The following is a 23,758-nucleotide window of genomic DNA, read 5'->3' as shown; positions in this document are numbered from 1 at the left end:
AAACTCGCTCCCGCGGCGGTAGCGAAGTTAAAAAAAACTCGCTTTCCATGTTATTAAATTGAGCAGGCCACACCAAACTCGCTCCCGCGGCGGTAGCGAAGTTAGAAAACTCGCTTTCCATGTTATTAAATTGAGCAGGCCACACCAAACTCGCTCCCGCGGCGGTAGCGAAGTTAGAAAACTCGCTTTCCATGTTATTAAATTGAGCAGGCCACACAAAACTCGCTCCCGCGGCGGTAGCGAAGTTAAAAAAACTCGCTTTCCATGTTATTAAATTGAGCAGGCCACACCAAACTCGCTCCCGCGGCGGTAGCAAAGTTAGAAAACTCGCTTTCCATGTTATTAAATTGAGCAGGCCACACCGAGCTCGCTCCCGCAGAGGGAGTACCTCGGCGGTAGATACACTTCCTCGTGCCAGGCGAAGTTTTGAAGGTTTACCTCCTAAGTAGCAAGCTCGGTCTGGCCTGCACAATTCAATAACATGGAAAGCGAGTTTTAAAAGTTTCAAAGTTTTTAAAGTTTTCCCCCACCACTAGAGAACCACACTCATCAAAACAAAAACAAAAATCTGGTGTGGCGCACTCACACAACTTTCCTTGCCGTTATAAAAATTTATCACCTGACGCAAGTGTACACGCGCATTCCAAGTCTACTATTCAAAGATCTGCCAGCTGGTGACAGGACAATAACGCTGGAGACACACGAGGTCTGCTATCTCTTCATAGTTAATGATTTAATAGAATCAACAGTTGCCAACAGTTTGCTTTAATGGATAAACACATTTTCTCGAATTTCGAGCTTATTTCCAAATTCAGGCGAAAATGTCACTAAATATTAATTGTAGAGATTTTTATGCTCAATCTTTTCCACTTGAAATTTTTTGTTCAAATTGTATCTGAAGCCTGATAATAAGGAATCTAAAATCACACTTTGCATTGATGTGGCGGGGCTCCTGAAATTTTTACAGATATGAGACTTGTGGCAGTTGATAGAGCTTATCAATGACTATTTTAGGTATAGATTTGATCAAAATCGTTGGAGCCGTTTTCGAGAAAATCGCGAAAAACCCTGTTTTGACAACATTTTTGCCATTTTATCCGCCATCTTGAATTGCATTTTAACGAAATTGTTCGTGTCGGATCCTTATATTGTAAGGGCCTTACGTTCCAAATTTCAAGTCATTCCGTTAATTGGGAGATGAGATATCGTGTACACAGACGCACATACACTCATACACACACACACCAACACACACACACACACACATACAGACCAATACCAAAAAACCACTTCTTTAAGGTGCGTACAGACTTTCGCTCTGCTCCGCAACCGAACGTCACTCCAGCAGAGCGATTGATGATCGACCGGCGAGCAACAGTGGTTCGACCGGGGAACGCGAGAAGATCTAACATCTTCCATAACGTTCATGATGGGTGCGTGGGCGGTGCGACTGTGGTTCGATGGTGGTACGAGGGCGGTACGAGGGAGGAGCGTGCTCGGTGCTGGTTGGAAGCGCGAATATGTGTACGCAGCTTTAGACTCAGGGGACCTTGAAACGTATAGAAATTTAGAAATTGGAGTACCTTAATTTTTTTCGGAAAGCAATACTTTCCTTACCTATGGTAATAGGGCAAGGAAAGTAACAAATCCAAACTACCGCTAGCGGACGATTTTTGGTGTGGCCCGAACTACCACCGCGGGAGCAAGCTCGCTACCTCTAGCAGACGTTGGTGTGGCCAGTGCTTTAATCATGAAAATCTATTCTGTTTTCAATCATCTTGTAATTAATTACTATATTTAATGATTATATTTTAAATTCTATTATAATTACCTCGCTTCCGTCGCGCCAGATCCTGTTATCATTACGGTAGGCGCTGCGCTTCTTTTGGCCTCCGTCAGCAAATTTGACCAGCAGCGGCTCTTTGCCCGGCGAGAAACTGGTTCCGTTGAAAGACTGAATGATCTGTTCGCATTTCTCCTTCGATTCCATCCTAAACAATAGAGAGAGAGAGAGCACAAAAGAGAATTACTAGAGAGAAAACCGGAACAAAATGTAATGAAAAGGAATATCTGAATGATATTTTATATGAAATATTATCATGTATATATAAATATATAAATAAAGAGAATTAATAGAGAGAAAACTGGAACAAAATGTAATGAAAAGAAACATCTCCGAATGATATGTTATGTGCAATATTCTTCTGCTTCTTTCCTATAGAATGGAACACAATAAAGAATTATAGAATCAAATTGGAATGAGATGAAACATCACTAGATTCCATCCTGCAGAATAGAGACAACAAAAGAGGATTATTGATTGATTGAGTACTTTATTAATGTAGAATACAATATATACTGGCTTATACACTTATATACAATAGCTTACAATACAGCAAAATTATAGATGAATTTACATAATATAGACTAAGAAAATAATTATTGAACTGTATATGATATGAAAAAGCAATTTGTAATATAATAACTATAGATAATAATCATATTGTTATGCATCTACATAAATTGGCGGAGCTTTGGACATATCAATGTCCATTCTTCGGAGAGAATATTCAAAATATCCTCCCCACCAACTCTCTACCAAAAAAGAGAGATTGATTGATTGCGTACTTTATTTATGTAGATCACAATATATACTGGCTTATACACTTATATACAATAGCTTACAATACAGCAAAATTATGGATGAATTTACAAAATATCAATTAAGAAAATAATTATTGAGCTGTATATAATATGAAAAAAAAACAATTTGTAATAACTATAGATGAAATAGATAATATTGTAATGCATCTACATAAATTGGCGGAGCTTTGGACATATCAATGTCCATTCTTTGGAAAGAATATTCAAAATATCCTCCCCACTAACTCTCTACCAAAATAGAGAGATTGATTGAGTACTACTTTATTTATGTAGATCACAATATATACTGGCTTATACACTTATATACAATAGCTTACAATACAGCAAAATTATGGATGAATTTACAAAATATAAATTAAGAAAATAATTATTGAGCTGTATATAATATAAAAAAAAAAAAACAATTTGTGATAACTATAGATGAAATAGATAATATTGTAATGCATCTACATAAATTGACGGAGCTTTGGACATATCAATGTCCATTCTTTGGAAAGAATATTTAAAATATCCTTCCCACTAACTCTCTACCAAAACTATGGATTATTAGAGAGATAGAAAAAAAAGAAAATAAGTGACTGATGACTGATATGTTTGCACTTTTCTTTTGATTTCATCTTGCAGAATAGATTAGAAAAGGGAATTAGTAGAAACAAACAGACACAATATGAAATGAAGAAAAACTTTTCTGTTTCGATTCTATCCTGCAGAATAGAACACAAAAGGAATAGTTGAGGAGAAATACATAAACATAAAAAGGAGAGAAATAAACTAAATGTTGTTATGTTCTATTCTAAAAATAGAATAAATAGAGAATAGAGCAGAAAAGGGAATTATTAGAGTGAGATATGAGAGAGAGATACTGTGACAGGATGAAAAAACAGGATGTTTTGTTGGCACTTTTCTATTGATTTATAGATGACAAAAGGAAATGATACAGTATCACCACAAATGATACAGTATCATCTCAACTTGATACACAACGCCATAATTTGATAAAAAAATCTCCAAACTTTGAATGAATTCTACAAACCATGGGATATCTTCTTAAGCTATCTTTTCTCTATGGTTTTTGTGAGTGAAATCCATGAATTTTGATTGATATTCCTAAATAATTCATTTCGATCAAATCAAATCAAAATCCATTTATTGCCAAAGACAAATTACAATTTGTTTAGGCCACGTTATAAGAAAATTACATAAATCATTACATAATATATAACCATACAACATAAAAACAACAAGAAGGGATGTAAATATAAAGAAAAATAAAAATCTCAGTACCGTTTTGATATATGAGTCTGTGAAAATCAGTGGTGGAAGTCATATCAACCTTCTTCTGAGAATTTAAAGGTTTTAGTAGAAGCTATTCACTCAATTCCCAAGTGAGAAGGTGATGAATTTAACATTTTCATGGCCACAGGCATGTATTGTTCTCACTAATGACTATTGATTTGACCAAGAAAATAATCAATCAACATTTTTGTAGGTGTGTTAATTACATGCACCACCATGAATTTAAACCATATTTAGTTTAAAAAGTTGCATTGTGGGTTTTCAGTGTTTAAAATTAAGGAAGTTATTGGGGGGTAACTTTAGTTAATTTAAACTTGTAGGGGTAAAATGATGTGCCAGCATTCGCGGTTATACATCATCCTAAAATCTTTATTTTTAAATTAGGAAAATACTATATAAAATTAATTTGAATTATTCTAATGTGACTCTCTCTCTCTCTCTTTCTCACTTACTTTTAATATTCTTTCCGAAGAACGGACATTTAATGGTCCAAAGCTCCGCCAATTTATGTAGATGCATAACAATATAATTATTATCTATAGTTATTATATTACAAATTGCTTTTTCATATCATATACAGTTCAATAATTATTTTCTTAGTCTATATCATGTAAATTCATCTATAATTTGCTGCATTGTAAGCTATTGTATATAAGTGTATAAGCCAGTATATATGTAATCTACATGAATAAAGTACTCAATCAATCAATCTCTCTCTCTCTCTGGTAGAGAGTTAGTGGGGAGGATATTTTTAATATTGTTTCCGAAGAATGGACATTGATATGTCCAAAGCTCCGCCAATTTTTGTAGATGCATAACAATATAATTATCTATAGTTATTATATTACAAATTACTTTTTCATATCATATACAGTTCAATAATTATTTTCTTAGTCTATATTATGTAAATTCATCTATAATTTAGCTGTATTGTAAGATATTGTATATAAGTGTATAAGCCAGTATATATTGTAATCTACATAATTAAAGTACTCAATCAATCAATCTCTCTCTCTCTCTGGACAGTTCCTCGAACCATATGACTTACACCACTCTTCTAGTAGTAGATTAATAGTTCTAGAACCCATAACTCGAAAATGAATAAAATTGACTTACACCACTCTGACTGTAGCAGGCTCATATATTATTTTGAGATTTTCATTTTTCTTTAGATTTATATTACAAGTAGCTCTATACAGAAAAGTGATAAATAAGATACAAAACTTGAAAACTGTGAATGAATTCTACAAAACTTGGGATATCTTCTTCTGCTATCCTTTCTCGATGGAATCATCATAAATGATACAGTATCATCTCAACTTGATACACAACACCATAATTTGATACAAAACCTCCAAACTTTGAATGAATTCTACAAGCCATGGGATATCTTCTTAAGCTATCTTTTCTCTATGGTTTTTGTGAGTGAAATCCATGAATTTTAATTGATATTCCTAAATAATTCATTTCGATCAAATCAAATCAAAATCCATTTATTACCAAAGACAAATTACAATTTGTTTGGGCCACGTTATGAGAAAATTACATAAATCATTACATAAAATATAACCATACAACATAAAAACAACAAGAAGGGATGTAAATAAAGAAAAATAAAAATATGGTGTGGCCACTCACACAACTTTCCTGCCTGTTATGAGAATTGATCACCTGACGCTAGTGTTCACGCACATTTCAAGTCTACTTATAAACAAAGATCTGTGTCAGCTGGTGACAGGACAATAACGCTGGAGACATACGAGGTCTGCTAACTCTTCATAGTGAATCATTTAATAGAATCAACAGTTGCCAAAAGTTTGCAATTGGATAATCACATTTTCTCGAATTTCGAGCTTATTTTCAATTTTAGGTGATAATGTAGGTGACATCGTTTCCACTCGATTTTTTTTGTTTAAATTGAATCTGAAGCCTGATAATTGGGAATCTAGAATCAAACTTTGCATAGTTGGGGCGGAGCTCCTGAAATTTTTATAGATATGGGACTTGTGGCAGTTAATAGAGCTTATCAATAACTATTTTAGGTATGAATTTAATCGAAATCGTTGGAGCCGTTTTTGAGAAAATCGCGAAAACCCCTGTTTTTGAGAACATTTTCTCCATTTCAGCCGCCATCTTGAATTGCATTTCATCGAAATTGTTCGTGTCGGATCCTTATAGTGTAAGGACCCCTTAAGTTCCAAATTTCAAGTCATTCCGTTGAAGGGGAGATGAGATATCGTGAACACAGACGCACATACACTCATACACAAACACATACATACAGACCAATACCCAAAAGCCACTTTTTGGATTCAAGGGACCTTGAAACGTATAGAAATTTAGAAATTGGGGTAACTTAATTTTTTTCGGAAAGCAATACTTTCCTTACATATGGTAATAGGGCAAGGAAAGTAAAAACAACAAGAAGGAATGTAAATATAAAGAAAAATAAAAATCTCAGTACCCTTTTTGTAATTTGATACAAAACTTGAAAACTGTGAATGAATTCTACAAAACTTGGGATTTCTTCTGCTATCCTTTCTCGATGGAATCATCATAAATGATACAGTATCATCTCAACTTGATACACAACACCATAATTTGATACAAAACCTCCAAACTTCGAATGAATTCTACAAACCATCTTCTTATGCTATATTTTCTTTAAGGTATCACTATAAATGATACAGTATCACCATAATATGATACAGTATCATCTCAACTTGATACACAACACCATAATTTGATACAAAACCTCCAAACTTTGAATGAATTCTACAAACCATCTTCTTATGCTATATTTTCTTTAAGGTATCACTATAAATGATACAGTATCACCACAATATGATACAGTATCATCTGAACTTGATACACAACACCATAATTTGATACAAAACCTCCAAACTTCGAATGAATTCTACAAACCATCTTCTTATGCTATATTTTCTTTAAGGTATCACTATAAATGATACAGTATCACCACAATATGATACAGTATCATCTCAACTTGATACACAACACCACAATTTGATACAAAACCTGCAAACTTTGAATGAATTCTACAAACCATGGGATATCTTCTTACGCTATCTTTTCTCTATGGTTTTAGTGGGTAAAATTTATGAGTTTTAAAGGATATTTGTAGATAATTAGTTGATTTCGATGTACTCACCTAGCAAATCCGACTCCTTTACTGATCCCCGACGTATCTCGCAGTATCCTGGTGGAGATCACCTGACCAAACTTCACCAACAGGTTCTCCAGATCTGTCTCCTTGAAGTTGAGCGGCAGATTGGCAATGTACAGATTTGTCGGGTCCTGCTCTTGTTGCTAAACCGGCCAAAAAGCAAACAAAACTAATACAGTAACTGATTTACAACAAAACATGGCGTTCTTAAAGTTGCCTATTAGTATATGAGAAAGAGATTGACAACCTCTTACCACTTATTATCTAACCACTTACCATGTGTCCTTGTGGCTTGGAATTTCAAAACCGAAAGAAAATATCAAAATAAATATTAGTATTAATACAGTGGAACCTCGAAAATGAGATGATCATAACCTACATAATCTTTAGACGATTTGAGAAAAGAAAATCAGAAATTAGAAGAAGTTTTGGGCAATAGCCTGGTTTTTTATTTTCCGACTATTGTATTGTTTGTTCTATCCAATAAAATAAATACATCACATCATAGTAATTTTTTTCTGCAGTCCATGGAGACATTCATATATAGTGAGGTCCACGTTATAATGGCAGTGTTTGATTAGCAATGGTATTGCTATCCTTGTCTATCATTCAACCAAGCAGATAGCGCTATCTCTTTCTCGCTTTGCTCTGTTGCCAGATCGTCTTTTAAAAATGTAGAATTATTGACCGAGCAAAGTGAGGTCTAAGATTCAAGTCGACGGTTTGGCATTTCTCTTAATGTTTATATGTTGCGCATATGAAACGCGGTAATAGATTTTCGTGAAATTTGACAGGTATGTTCCTTTTTTAATTGCGCGTCGACGCATATACAAGGTTTTTGGAAATTTTGCATTTCAAGGATAATATAAAAGGAAAAAGAAGCCTCCTTCATACGCCAATATTAGAGTATAAATCAGACTAGAATTATTAATCATAAATCATCTGTTTAGTGGACTATAATACTACCCGTTCAAAAACATCGAACATCTTGAAAATGTATTTTTTCATCAACGTTGTAGACAGTTGCAGCCAGACCTGATAACAGCGCTCACACTCACATTCCGGGACGACACGTCACGGTACGATAGGACAGAAAGCTCTATATTTATTTAGGATTTTTTCTAGACATTTTGAATTGATAAATTATTTATTAATTTTTGAGAAAACATAACAACAGGTCAATAAATAATAATAATATCGAGTGACCTGGCTGGCTCAGGTCTGGTGTCAGAGTTTTCAGGTCGCAACTGATCAATTTCAGGGCCTCTGACTTGACCTAACGACTGCTTTTTAGGCAGCCGGGACCGACGGCTTAACGTGTCCATCCGAAACACGGGAGTGGCCCGAGATAAATATCTCGGGATTTGAACCCGGGCCTCTGAATCATGAAGCCAGCATCTGATCCACTCGACTACGGCCACTCCTATAGTTGACCTATAAACAGGTCAATGTAACTTACTGAGCTCGAGGTCTACTGTTCACAGAACTACTAGTTAATTGATTAGAAAAATATTTCATCTTAATTGAACCAGCATTTTGACGAGAATGGTCAGTTAATATTACATCAAAAACTTGTTTAAGCTAACATCTATAGAAGGCATTGACAAGACAGAGGGTCGGCAACGTTGTCCTGCTATCTTCCTCCACTGCCATTATAACGTGGACATCACTATAGTATAGTTGACCGAGCGAAGTGAGCACAAATGTCCAAATAGTACAAATATGTGCTGATGTCACAATACTACATTTTTTGAGCGGTCCTTTGATAGTGACATTCCGTAAGTTGTATCTTACGTGCTGGATTGTATTTTTCTCAATAAGTAATATTAAATTTGGTTAGATTCGTTACTATGCAGTTATGTATATTATAAACTTGTTTATTTGTTTTATATGCATGTATTTTACATTTTCTTGTATTGAGCTTATTGAGAATAATAAAACTTAAACTTAAACATTCACTTGCCCCGAATTTCAACTTTTCATTACCTGTCTTCATTATCAAAAAATGTCGAATAATATCAAGATATTGATTACTTGTAAACTGAACTAAATAAACTAAACTTGTCTTATCGTTTGGCACTGTATCAATAATATTTTAGTGACTTGCCTTTTTAGAACTTGTCTCTATAGTAGTGTAGAAATCCTTTGAAAATATATTGTACATTTAAAAATAATATTTTTGGATAGCAATACCATAGAGAAACAATAGCGTAAGTAGATATCCCATGGTATAGGGCGTTTATGTCGCAACTTTTACTGTTATCTCAAGCCGATTACTGTCGATTATTGTCAATTTTTACTGTTTTGTTGGGGTTGATTGATTGATTGATTGAGTACTTTATTTATGTAGATTACAATATATACTGGCTTATACACTTATATACAATAGCTTACAATACAGCAAAATTATAGATGAATTTACATAATATAGACTAAGAAAATAATTATTGAACTGTATATGATATGAAAAAGCAGTTTGTAATATAATAACTATAGATAATAATCATATTGTTATGCATCTACATAAATTGGCGGAGCTTTGGACATATCAATGTCCATTCTTCGGAAAGAATATTAAAAATATCCTCCCCACTAACTCTCTACCAAAGAGAAAGGGGTGAGAGTGTATGAACGGCACAATATAGCTGTGCCTAGTTGAAAGTTGTGTGTATATTTCTGGCTTCAAAATTTTCTGAAATAACTTAATTTATTCAAAGTGAGGTGATATTAAGTGCAAAATTTGACTATAATTTGGTATTTTAATCATTCTAAATTCAAATTTTCTAGCTGATATAATTATATTCTTGGACAGAACTTTGAACTTTAAATTTCCTCAGTAAGAACATAACCTATTTTTTCGGACATTTCATTATTTTTATCAAAATTTGGGAACAGAATAGTTTTGGGCTATGCCTGTTGTTCTATCCCCATCATATTCATATGATTTGTAATTATATCAACGAATAAATAAATAAATATGAGAGACTACCAGTGTCACACAGCTTCACGGGAAAGAACTACGTGGACTATCGGCTTGAGATAACAGTAAAAGTTGCGACATAAATGCCCTATACCATGGGATATCTACTTATGCTATTGTTTCTCTATGGCAATACTTTCCTTACCCATGTTAGTACTTAGGGCAAGGAAAGTAAAAATTTTCATATATTTGGAGATCCCTAAATCCACCTTTAGCACAATACAATTTTAAGACTTTCACCAATACTTTATCACATCCGAACCCCTAGAATTTTCAGGCAATTTAGATTATAAAGCGTTTCTACATTCTTTAGCATTGTTAGTCATGCTATATCATAGACAATAGACAGCCTGTTATATTAATTTTAGCGTAATTCATTATTAATTTATTTATCCAATATGTCTCTTCATTGGCAATAATGCATTACATAATTTGCTTGTTATAGTGGAAGCTTTTTTTATGAGAATTTAGTAATTATGAGTGCATTATACATGACATCATGCACTTATCAATAATTAAACTAAATTATTGAATTTAAAAATTATTGCTTGAAATTGCTATCTTATCAAAATCACAGTATGTCTATGTTTATAATAAATTAAATAAGGTATAATTTGGTATCAATCGATAGACAATTGAATTTACTAAAAAAAGTTATTCTTTCAAAGTTTTTGTAAAACTAACGGTTTCTGAGTTATTTAAGAAACAACATTTTAAATGACCGCCATTTTGTTTTACGAATTTGAAAAATTATCATAATTTTTTCCTAGCTTTGTCTAGTTGTTATAAATGATCGTACAAAGTTTCAATTTCGTATGTTTAACCGTTATTTAATAAAAAAAAATAGTAAGTGAAAAAGCGAAATGGCCGCTGTGTGAGTACGGTAACTGAAGACTTCCGGAAAATTTAAATATAATATTTAGATATGTTTTTTACCCAGGAACAGTGCCCTAGATACACCCTGTATATCTATATCTATACCCTTCAAGAACTATGGAACTCTGCGGTCAGGGCGGTCCAAGGAGGATATAGATATACATAAAAAATACATCTATACCCTTCTACTACCGCAGGAGCGCTTGACCGCTCTCTGTGTGCATAGACCCTAAGGTCTCGGTTTCCGAGCTCGGGATTTGGCAAAGTTCTAGACTTTAAACAGCTGGAGTCAGAGAATTGGCTTTCCGAGACGGGGCGTAGTCGTAGTCATTGCCATAATCACGTTTGTATTAAATTTCAAAAAACTAGGAAATTAAACACAAAATAAAATAAAGAGAAAATAGTGTAAATTTTCAGCTATTATGAATCATTTAGAAATGTTTAATTTCGTCAAGGAAAAACGTTTCCAATTGAATCGGCCTGAGGAGAAAGGGAACATGTCAAAATTTTTAATTTTTTTTATGGTTGAAATGAGTTGTTTACTGTGGGATACATCGATTGGAGTTGAAAGGAAACATGTCAGCATTCTCTTTGAAACAGATAACCGACGTTTCTCAACGTCTTAACTGTTTCTCAACGAGAAAAAGATATCGTATTTTTGGTGTACTGGAGTGAAAGGGAACTAGTCATGACACACATGTCTCCTTTCAACCCCCAACATTCGAAAATCAACTCTTTGTCAGTTGTGATTTTTATGCTATTGTTAGGTTACCTTTGATTCACGCGTTGCTTTGAGGTTAGATTGCTTTCGGTTGACGTGTTTATTGTAAAAGTTGAAGAGTGATCTATATATATAAAAGCGAAATGGCACTCACTCACTCACTCACTCACCCACTCGCATAACTAAAAATCTACCGGACCAAAAACGTTCAAATTTGGTAGGTATGTTCAGTTGGCCCTTTAGAGGCGCACTAAGAAATCTTTTGCAATATTTTAACTCTAAGGGTTGTTTTTAAGGTTTAAAGTTCGTCTTTTAGCATGTATATTCTCTTCTCCCAATCTCTTAATTATAATTGGAATTTATAGTATCATATGTTACTATAGAACTATAATCTAGATAGAGTACCTCTTCGAAACAGTTGTTAACTGGCAACTAAATTAATAATTTTGTCAAGTTGGCATTAAGTTGAGTTGACTTTGTTAGGTTGGCACCAAGTTGAAGATTTAAATGCATTTATCGCGGAGAAATTGATTGGGCACTGCTACTTCAATCCTGGGGATATTATATTACTAGCAGTCAGGCTCGCTTCGCTCGCCATATCCGTTTAGCCAGCCGTTTAGTCTGGACCCCCGACTGGATTGTCCTAACATATGATAAAAATGCCCAAATGAAAAATAATGCAGGCGAGCGAAGCGAGCCTGCTGATCTCATTCTTGGACGATCCAGCCGGGGGTCCAGGGGGCGGAGCCCCCTGGCTAGACGGATATGGCGAGCGAAGCGAGCCTGACGGCTAGTATTTATAATATCATCATGAGTAAAAGGAAGTTGACCAAAAACTCAATTTGAAGGGGTGAATTTTATATAAGTGCTTATACTGGATTAAAATTGTTGTCTTAAAAGAGTTTGCACCCTAATGACAAAAAACAATCTTGAAATTATCAATACTTTTATCTGTATTCAGTTTTTTCTCTCCCCTGAAAAATTCTGATTTTTTACATGTTCCCTTTCTCTTCAGACCGATTCAATTATAGAAATGAGAAAATAAAAACTACGACTACTGTTATAAAAGCTGCGACTACGCCCCGTTTTGAAAAGCCAATTTTCTGACTCCAGCTGTTTTAAGTCTAGAACTTGGCTAAATCCCGAGCTCGGAAACCAGTCCTAAAACTTCATCAAAATTGTGAAATCTACCATTAACTCTATTACTATCAATTTTATAAAATTAGCTCAATTTAAAATTTTAAACTTCATGATTAATATAACAAATAACTGTATTGACCTTCCGGTAGTCGCGCCCTACTCAATCACACGAGCAGTCGCGTGTTGTACTTTTTACAACATCCTATTTTCCTAGTGTTATGTACTCTGTTTACTGTCAAAACATATTCATTAATTGTACAATTACTTTTGTCATATTCTTGGATTATTTTACGCCTATGAACATTTGGATGATGGCCATTTCATAGCCCAATAAGGTACATCAAGCAAAGCCATCAATTCTGTGTTATTGGTTCATTTACCAGTCCCCGTATACAGTCTTTCCCTATCTTATGCACTGTGGCGACTAAATGGCACCTAAAGACTGAACCATTGCTCGGTTGATACTGCAACTCAGTGGAGTGATGGGGGGAAAGTTTTGGAATGCATAGGTGACTCATTCACTGACACCACCCCATTCAATAGTTTTGTGCAGCAAAAAAACTGACACTGTTGTACTTTTTACAACAGCGCGACTGCCGGAAGGTTAAACAATCATAAAAATCTTCCATCAACTTTAGTACTCTATAATCGTCATCTACACTAAATATAACAACCTACTCCTATATAATAATAATGAACCACACATCTGTATATAAATATCTATACTACCTACAGAAGAGCCTTTCTAAGCATGACATATACTTGTCTAAATAGTTTGTCTAAACCGACGGGTTTTAGATTAGAAACGTCTAAACTTTCATCTAAACAATCTAGCTAAACATGACGATCTAATCAGAAATAGCTAACACTATCTAAAATTGTTTTCAAATAACTTGGCAGCCTCAATAAATAACTTATCAACAGATGGAAATTAATGAGATATTGCAATTATTCAAATACTAATGAATTAATTATTATTATTAAACGAAAATTCAAATTAAATGCTGTAATTCACCCCGAAGACTTCTGCTACTGCAAATATTGACAACAGGGTAAACAGCTAGATGGAAATTCGATGAGCGCTACTATTCAAAAATTATTTGTCAGCCCGGGAATCGAACCCAGTACCTCCCAATTGCCGGGCAGGAATGCTTACCCTTACACCAAACTAACAATCTCTGGATAGCAGCGCTCATTTTATACGCAGCCATAGCGGCCAACCTGTCTACAGATGGAAATTACTGAGATGTTGCAATTATTCAAATAATTTTTGAATAGTAGCGCTCATCGAAATTCCATCTAGCTGTTTACCCTTAGGCAATATTTGCAGTAGCAGAAGTCTTCGGGGTGAATTACAGCATTTAATTTGGATTTTCGTTTAATAATAATAACTTATCAAAAGCTGTCTCTTTTCTGTATAGGGCTACTTGTAATATAGATAGAAATACAAATCTCAGTACCTTTTTTGAATTATTTTGGAAAAATTAAAATTTTTCAATATATTTTGAAAAAAGATTGACAAAGCAGTGTGTGATTACATAACATTAACTTTTGGACAACATTAACATTTTATTAAAATCTTTGGAGAGAAATAGTACAGGCTCAGCCTAGTTTTTCCTCCAAAGTCATAATAAATTATATATTCTGTAATATATATATATATATATTATATATATATATATATTATATATATATATATATATATATATATATGATTATAGTGCTTTATACAATAAATGAAATGACAATGGTGTAACAACCGAAACCGGTCTTTCTAAGTATCAATAAATCTGTGGTTTTTGACAATTTCTCAGTATTTTTCATTTGATATAAATAATCACCACAATATCAACTTCTCAACTACACAAAAAAATTGTATTTCAATTTATCAATAGTTTTACTTTTTAACTATTTTTTCAACACCGTACTTTTAAAATCGTTAAACATTTTTTTATTTTCTGTCCTATCTACAATAGTAGGCCTGTCTATACTCCTTGGCAGAAATCTTCAAGATCTTAAGGTGCGTACAGATTTACGCGCCGCGAACATGAGCAATTCACTTTTAATCAGCTGATGGCAAGCTTTTTATATCTGTATCTTACCGTTTCTGTAAAAATACAGATTTATTCAAATCAAATCAAATCAAAATCAATTTATTTGCCATAAAATACATTACAATTGTATGAATTGTCCTCTAAATACAATTTGACTTTGAAAATAATATTTCTGTAATAAAACACAAATGTCAATCAAATTAGTAAATAGAGAAAGCAAAACATCAAGCTTTTTTATCAATTCGTGGCTCGACTAGCATAAGTTAAGAACTTGTGCGCTAGCCGATATAAATTATGCAGATATTTGTAAGACAATAATATAATTACCAAACAAAATACATTATACATTATTATTCAGCTGATTGAAAGTGAATTGCTCATGTTCGCGGCGCGTATATCTGTACGCACCTTAATATTCGAAAAATGATAGACACTAGCAAAGTTTTCCTATCCTTGATACACTACTGCCAAGTTAAATGAATCGTGTTAAAAAAAATTCAATATGGTTTAACTGAAGAGAAAATTGAAAAATTTAACCGGCTCTATAGTGTGATTCACTTTAAACAGTCAGCATTTCTTATGAATAACATCAAAGATATCCATTCAAATAATACTGACAGTTTAAGATGAATTTCATCACTGTAGAAGAGGAAACGAAAATTTGGGATTGAAGATATTTACAATGGGAGTGTAGAAGGAGGGTGGTATGTTCTAAATTAGGAAATTATAATATGTATATATTATATAATATTTTATATTATATTTTATATATATTATGTATATATTATATAATAGAAGTGAGGTATAACGTGAACCTACCAATAAACATAGCTACAGTGAGGTCCACGTTATAATGGCAGTGGAGAAAGATAGGAGACAACGTTGCCGATCCTCTGTCTTGTCAATGATTTCTATAGACGGTAGCTGATACAGGTATCGTATTATATTAAGCGAGCAATTTCTATATTTATATATCTGGTTATTTTTATATCTGGCTATTTTTACTTTGCTTGCCCTATTACCATAGGTAAGGAAAGTATTGCTTTCCAAAAAAAATTAAGGTACCCTAATTTCAAGTTTTCTATACGTTTCAAGGTCCCCTGAGTCCAAAAACATGATTTTTGGGTGTTGGTCTGTGTATGTGTATGTCTGTGAACACGATAACTCAATTCCTAATTAACCGATTGACTTGAAATTTTAAACTTAAGGTCCTTATACCATGAGGATGCGACAATAAGAAATTCAATAAAATTCAATTCAAGATGGCGGAAAAAATGGCGGATAATTACTAAAAAACCTTGTTTTTCTCGAAAACGGCTCTAACGATTTTCTTCAAATTTATACCATGGATAGCTATTTATAAGCCCTATCAACTGACATGAAACTCATTTCTGGGAAAATTCCAGGAGATCCAGAATATTTTTGAGAAAAATTGCGGATAATGACTAAAAAACCATGTATTTCACGGTTTTCTCGAAAACGGCTTCAACGATTTTCTTCAAATTTATACAATAGATAGCCTTATATTCATGAGCCCATCAACCGACATGAGTCTCATTTTTGGGGAAATTGCAGGAGCTACGTAATATTCTTGAGAAAAATGGCAGATAATTACTAAAAAACCATGTTTTTCACGATTTTCTCAAAAATTACTTGACCGATTTTTTTGAAATTCATACCCTGTATAGTTATTTATCAGCTCTATCAACTGACATGAGTCTTTTTCCTGGGAAACTAATGAGGGGTCCACCCCATCCTTGAGAAATGGACTTTGTAACCTCCTTCCCCCTGCATGAGGTAGGTAGGTAGAGCAGTTTATAAAAAGAACACAGTCATAGTCGAGATATTTCATCTGTAGAACAGCTGTTTTGACGACTTTTGAAAAAAATCATCGAATTTCACAATTTACACAAAAGAAAAAGTACTCTGAAAACAATTATATATACACATATAAAAGTAGTCTGATCGTAGTTGCAAATATTTTGCCGCCAATCATCATTATGTTATTCCCCTAAATTATTCTCGTCTAAGAATGAGGCTTACAGTTCAATGAGCAAGGAAAGTTGTGTAAGTGTACCACACCAGATTTTTATATCTAGTTATTTATGTTTAACGGATCTCGAAAACGGCTCTAACGATTTTCACGAAATTTGGAACATAGTAGGTTTATGATATAAAGATTCTATTGCACTAGGTCTCATTCTTTGGAAAACTCGCTGAACGACATTAAAAGGATAATTCACCCTTGGAAAACAGATGATAATTTCGTCGTCTCTCGATAACAGAAGATGCGTGCGCCTGTGTGGGAGAGAGACAGAATTATTTCCAGCTGTGTAATCATAATCAATCAGCGAGAAATTTTATCTAGCTAGACAATGAAATCGATCTGATCAACATAATCTGATTTGTTGACAAGACATGATAATCCTCCTAAACTAGAGTATATCATAATTTTCAAAGTTGATCATTATTTGACAATTTCAGGGATTAGTGAGTGTTATTTTGTTATTCAATTTGGTTTGTATAATTATAATCTAAATGCTAATTTTTTTGTTTTCAAATGTTTGAACAGAAAATTGAACCTGGATTCAAGTGTATGGAACATAACCTACTTTCTGGACTATTTATAGTGTATAAATCAAAATTCGGGAAAGAAACAGTTTTGGGCTGTGCCTGTTAGTACTTCCCCAATCATTTTAAAGAATTGTGTTCAGTTTATCAAAAGTTAATAAATAAATAACGAGCGAAGCTCGGCGCCCCGATATTGAACAGTTAATATTACATCAATAAACCTGTATCAGCTAACGTCTATAGAAGGCATTGACAAGACATAGGTTCGGCTACGTTGTTCTCCTATCTTTCTCCATTGCCATTATAACGTGGACGTCACTATAGGATAAAGCTACCTGAACAATACACTTTATGCCGCCCATAAAAATCACGAAATTTAATTGGTTTTGTATATTCTAAGACTGTTGTAGTTGTCCTCCTATTCATAACTATATGTTTTTTATGATTGTATAAATAAATAAACGAAATATTCATTATTTATAAATAAATGAAATATCCCTATTATTTAATATGAACAACTATTATAGTGAGATAAATTTTAAACTGTCAGTATTGTTTAAATGGGTAGTATTGATGTTATCCTATAAGGAATACTGACAGTTTCAACAAGTGAATCTCACTATAGAGTAATTCAACTACCCTTAGTTAGACCCGGTTGCACAAAATCCGGTTAAATTTTAACCGTGATTAATTTCACGAGAACCAATTGGAGAAGGCCTTTCTGATAATACGGCTTCGCTGAGTGGTTCTCGTGGATTTAATCACGATTAAAATTTATCCAGTTTTGTGCAACCGGCACCTAGCCTTATTTTAAAAATTGTGAACCGCTTATAATTTTTATGAATAAGTTTTGTTAAGTTTATAATGATTATTGTGAATAAGTTTTGAATCAATGAAAGGTTAATTTAATTAATTTTGTTTTTACTGAGAATGATGTATACATCAGCTCAAGGCTTGTGCGTGGGTAATGAAACTGATGATGAATTCAGAATAATCGCGGTGTAATTTGGTTTTTGTTGAGGATGATGCCTACATGAGCCCTAGGCTTGTGCGTGGCTAACGAGAGACAAGATTATGATAAACTTGACAGTTTTGAGTGGGTTACGAACCTCCGGGTCTCAATTTTAAAGCAAATCTTTTAACTGCAATACTAAATTGATTTTTCAATCATTATTATTACTTATTGTCTATTGAGGATAATGCCCACAAGAGCCCAAGGCTTGTGCGTGGCCAACGAGAGACAAGATTATGATAAACTTGACAATTTTGAGTGGGTTACGAGCCTCCGGGTCTTAATTTTGAAGCAGATCTTTCAACTGCAATAAATTGATTTTTCAATAATTATAGTTACTTATTTCCTATTGAGGATAATGCCCACAAGAGCCCAAGGCTTGTGCGTGGCTAACAAGAGACAAGATTATGATAAAATTAACAGTCTTGAGTGGTTTCCGAACCTCCGGGTCTTAATTTTGAATCAGATCTCCCAACTGTAATAAATTTATTTTTCAATAATATTATTGTTACTTATTTTTTATTGAGGATAATGTCCACAAGAGCCCAAGGCTTGTGCGTGGCCAACGAGAGACAAAATTATGATAAACTTGACAAATTTGAGTGGGTTACGTACCTCCGGGTCTTAATTTTGAAGCAGATCTTTCAACTGCAATACTAAATTGATTTTTCAATCATTATTATTACTTATTGTCTATTGAGGATAATGCCCACATGAGCTCTAGGCTTGTGCGTGGTTGATGAGAGGCAAGAAAATGTCATTAATAACCTCTAAATTCATACGGTTTTAGATGGGTGGGTTCCGAACCACCGGGAAGTGAAATTTTGAAGATAACCTGTTGGGAGTTATATTGACGTTCATCCTATTTTTTTTAAATTGATGCTAACTGTCAGCTAGTGGATCTGGCACCCTTCCAACCCTTCTCTATTCTCATGGAATTCCCATAACATATTTTTATTTTTGTAAAATTATTCATAGAATAGATCCATTCTCATTAGATCATAATGAAATTAGTGAATTCTCTTTTCCGAAAATTTACGGTAATTTACAGTTTATTCAGATAAAATTTGTAAATTTCCACTGTACATCTTTTGTAAGTCGATTTAGGGACAATCTTTTTCCATTATAATTTTGTGGTACAATTTTTGAGTATAATTTTGTGGATTAAAGTGAAATTTTAAATGTTTTTTGTGATTGTAGAAATTCGACTGAGTCATTGTCAATATTGTAGAACCGTTCCATAATTGAATAAAAACACTAATATGTTGTCAAATCCTACACAGTTTTATTCGGTACACGACCATGGTCTCGTGACCACACCGGTCACATTTTCAAGTTGACAACAGTCACAATTTCAGTCATGTGACAACATTTTTGTGTTGTCACATTTGGCATGTGTTGTCACATTTTGGCATGTGACAACAGTCACATTTTCAGTCAACTTGCAAATGTGACCGGTGTGGTCACAAAACCATGGTCGTGTACCGAATAAAACTGTGTAGAATTTGACAACATATCTGTTTTTTTCAATTTGGTGATTGGGAAGGAAGATTTTTGTTCGGATTTGTATTTTGAAATTAATTAATCTGATAAATTCAAAATTGTAGTAGATACATTTGTTTGGACTCAAAATAGTGTGTGAATTAAGTTATCATTTACATAACCTCAAGACTGTGTATTCCAAATTAAGGTTTAAAGCAGTTTTGGGCGAATGCCTGTTGTTTTTACCTGCATTGTATCATCTATTGAATAAAATAAATTATTTACGGCATTGAAACTCTATTAATCTTTCATATGTTTCCCTTTTTCTTTTCGTAAAAACCTTTCTTGTGATCTCAAATTAATTAACCTCAATCATGTCTGGTTGACTTCCATTTTCCCCGCAATCCAAGTCTTATAATAGAATTGTGACATGGCTATATAACTTCTATATTCAACCGGCCCAATAAAAACTTGAAACGAAATTCTACCTTCTACAGCCTACCTACTTCTAAAGACCATTTCTAAAAATCTTTTTATAAAATAATTCTAAATTTTTTCCTAAAATATTTCTAAAAAAAACTCTGTTCGATGTCGCTACACGAACCTTCAACAGACAAACACACATTAATTAATAATAATTAGTTAAAAATAATATCACTAGAATAATAAAAATATTTCTATGGAAATTTAGATAACTAATAGATACTAATCCTATTAAACTATTAGTTAACTAGTAGAGAGTTAGATTAGCTGAACCTAGTTTTAGACAAAATGCTACTAAATGCATGATTAATATTTTATAAATTTCATTCAGTATTATTTTGTTAAGAGTTTAGTCAGTGAATAGTAGTTTAATATTAATGAGAAAATAACAGATTTGAATGTAATTTAATTGCAATAAATGAAGAAAAATTGATTATTATATAATCGTATTCTTCTTTATGTAGCAAATTTTGTTATATTATGTAACTATCATATATTTGGTTGGTTTATTTTGGTTCTATGTTTGTTTGGTTGACACATCAACTCATTTGGTATAAATTTAGTTGAAGAAGAAAGTCTAATTTTGTGATTTAATTGAACAAATTTGAGATCACATTGGAAGTGATATCTCAAATATAATAGTTTGGTAACGCGAATTGTGTGTGGATTTGAACATTTTAAACAGGCTCTAGTTGTAGAAACTTCAAAAAATGTTAAATTACAATCAACAATGTCTCTACTCCACCAAATGTTCTAATGCAGTATTCACTTGATGCAACAATATAGCTCATTTCCCAGCTGATTGCGAAGCCCATAAAAGTTCTAGACTTGTGCATGGGTGATAGTTGGAGATGACGTTGCCATGAATAGACCTGTGTAGTTTTAGGTGGGTTTCAAACCACATTTTTTACAAAACCGCTCAATATTTCATTGAAAATTTCAAACCAATTAAATTAGACAATGACAGGTGAAAACTTTCAAACCAATTAAAGTGAACAATGAGAGATGAAATCTTCTTGTCTTCAATTTCAAACATTTAAAGAATATCCTCTTCATACTAAAGTTAAATGTAGTTTAAAATTTTGAATATCTGTCATCTCATTTGAAAATTAAGGTGAACTAAGATTAGTTCATTTGAACTAAAATTCCAAATCCAATCAGGAATCAAACCCACTCTAAACAGGTCGGTTTGTGACAGTTGAATTTATACAAAAATTGACAGATAAAGAATCAAAATTCAATTGAATATCTTGATACAAATTAAAAAAAAAAAGTTGATAATAAGATCAGAGTTAAATTTCAGCATTGTTGCAACAAGAAAATACCAATTAGAACACAACAAACATCAATTTCTAGTGCACAATGAGTTCGATAGAATTATTAAATAGACAAAAATTAAACAACATAAATATAACAGATAAATGATTCCAGGTTTCGAATTATTATTTACTTGAAGGTATTATTCATTTTTATTAGAGTATTTATTTAGTTATTTCGCTTTACAGGGTATTTATTTACTTGAAAAAGGTATTATCAAATTCTGTTAGGGTAATATTTTAAGCTGGAATTTCGTTTGTGTGTAAATGCCGACGTCCACCACGACAGGGTGAGGATCTCACATTGGGTAGATTTCAATTTGTCTACATAACCTGAAAGATGTTCAATTATGTTTTAACGGGGCAGGTTGAGATTATACTTTTTTATAGGTTCAAATGGCAATATGTTGACATTATTAGTGTTTTATTCTCTAATTGACCGAGCGAAGTGAGGTCTAAGATTCAAGTCGACGGTTTGACATTTCTCTTCATGTTTAAATGTTGCGCATTTACGGCGAAACGCGGTAATAGATTTTCATGAAATTCGACAGGTATGTTCCTTTTTTAATTGCGCGTCGACGTATATACAAGGCTTTTGGAAATTTTGCATTTCAAGGATAATATAAAAAGAAAAAGGAGCCTCCTTCATACGTAAAAATCAGACTATAGAATTATTCATCATAAATCAGCTGACAAGTGATTACACAGATGTGTGAAGAAGCCAGTCTATTGCTGTATTTCCATAAGGTCTATAGTTTCAATCAGGTACTTGTGGATGAGAATACTGCGTGAGGTCTACTGTTCACAGAACTACTAGTAATAAAAAGTTATTTGATCAGCTGTTCTAGCATACTTGAAATTTGGTCAATAAGAATGTCAACAATGCTTGTCGTCGTCGAGTGCGGAAATTTACGCACAAACGAAAATGCATCTTTAGAAGTTTCATAAAATATTGAAATCAGCTTTTTAAGATGTTCACACGCTAAACATACATAGCATGACTTGCTATATAATGGACCTCAATGGAGCAAAATGTTTTGTATCAAATTATGGTGTTGTGTATCAAGTTGAGATGATACTGTATCATGCTGTGGTTGTTCTTGTTCTACAGTGAGATCCACGTTATATAGTCAGCACCTGATTAACATTGGTTTTGCTATCCTTGTCTATCCTTAGACAAAGCAGATAGCTCTATCCTTTTCTACCTCCGCACTGTTTCCAAATCGTATCTCGACTATGCAGAGATATAATGAATTATCAAAACATTCAATCCCAATTTTGAAAATTTATGATTAAATTATTAGTAGGGTAGATATTATATTTTTATGACGAATAAAATATTTTTGAAATAGAATTAATGATAATTATTAAGAAGAATCAACATTTAATATCAGATATAGGGGGATGACTTGAATCACAGCTATATACTATAGAAGGCGATGGAAAAATGAAAATGATAAACTACAAGAAGTATATTCAATCTGAAAAATGATTATCAGATAATGAAAAGATAAATTTTCTTGGTGGAATAGAAAATTATATTTAAGATAAAATTGATGAGGTTTTTCTCTTTTTGGCTTAATAACTAACTCTTAAGGTGCGTACAGATTTACGCGCCGCGAACATGAGCAATTCACTTTTAATCAGCTAATGCCAAGCTTTTTATATCTGTATCTTACCGTTTCTGTAAAAATACAGATATAGTCAGCTGATTAAAAGCTTATTATATCTATCTTACCGTTTCTGTAAAAATACAGGTATAGTCAGCTGATTAAAAGTGAATTGCTCATGTTCGCGGCGCGTATATCTGTACGCATCTTTAGGCTCAACTGACACTTAGGCGACTCAGGTGGAGAAGAGACTGGACTCTAGTGGAGAGCATGTGTTTCCAAATGGTGACGTCACGTCGCGGAGACTAGAATCGACTGGACTGAGTGTCACCATTTGGAAACACATGCTCTCCACTAGAGTCCAGT

At 33.2% G+C, this 23,758-nt stretch overlaps 1 protein-coding gene across 5 annotated transcripts in view; it reads right to left on the bottom strand.

Annotated features, from left to right (window-relative positions):
- Positions 1–23,758, bottom strand: part of LOC111044757 (protein alan shepard) — a 67,810-nt gene that overhangs the window by 20,308 nt on the left and 23,744 nt on the right. For all 5 annotated transcript variants that reach the window (XM_039440648.1, XM_039440650.1, XM_039440653.1 and 2 more), the window contains exons 5-6: positions 7,133–7,290; positions 1,832–1,991 (exon numbers count right to left, since the gene is read on the bottom strand). In XM_039440648.1, coding sequence (XP_039296582.1) covers positions 1,832–1,991; positions 7,133–7,290 — 318 coding nt within the window. The remainder of the gene's footprint in view (positions 1–1,831; positions 1,992–7,132; positions 7,291–23,758) is intronic.

The sequence above is a fragment of the Nilaparvata lugens genome, chromosome 14 (genome assembly GCF_014356525.2).
Source record: "Nilaparvata lugens isolate BPH chromosome 14, ASM1435652v1, whole genome shotgun sequence".
NCBI classification, from domain to species: Eukaryota; Metazoa; Arthropoda; class Insecta; order Hemiptera; family Delphacidae; genus Nilaparvata; species Nilaparvata lugens.
Note: the sequence above shows the minus strand (reverse complement) of the source record. Positions and strands in the feature narration are given on the sequence as shown.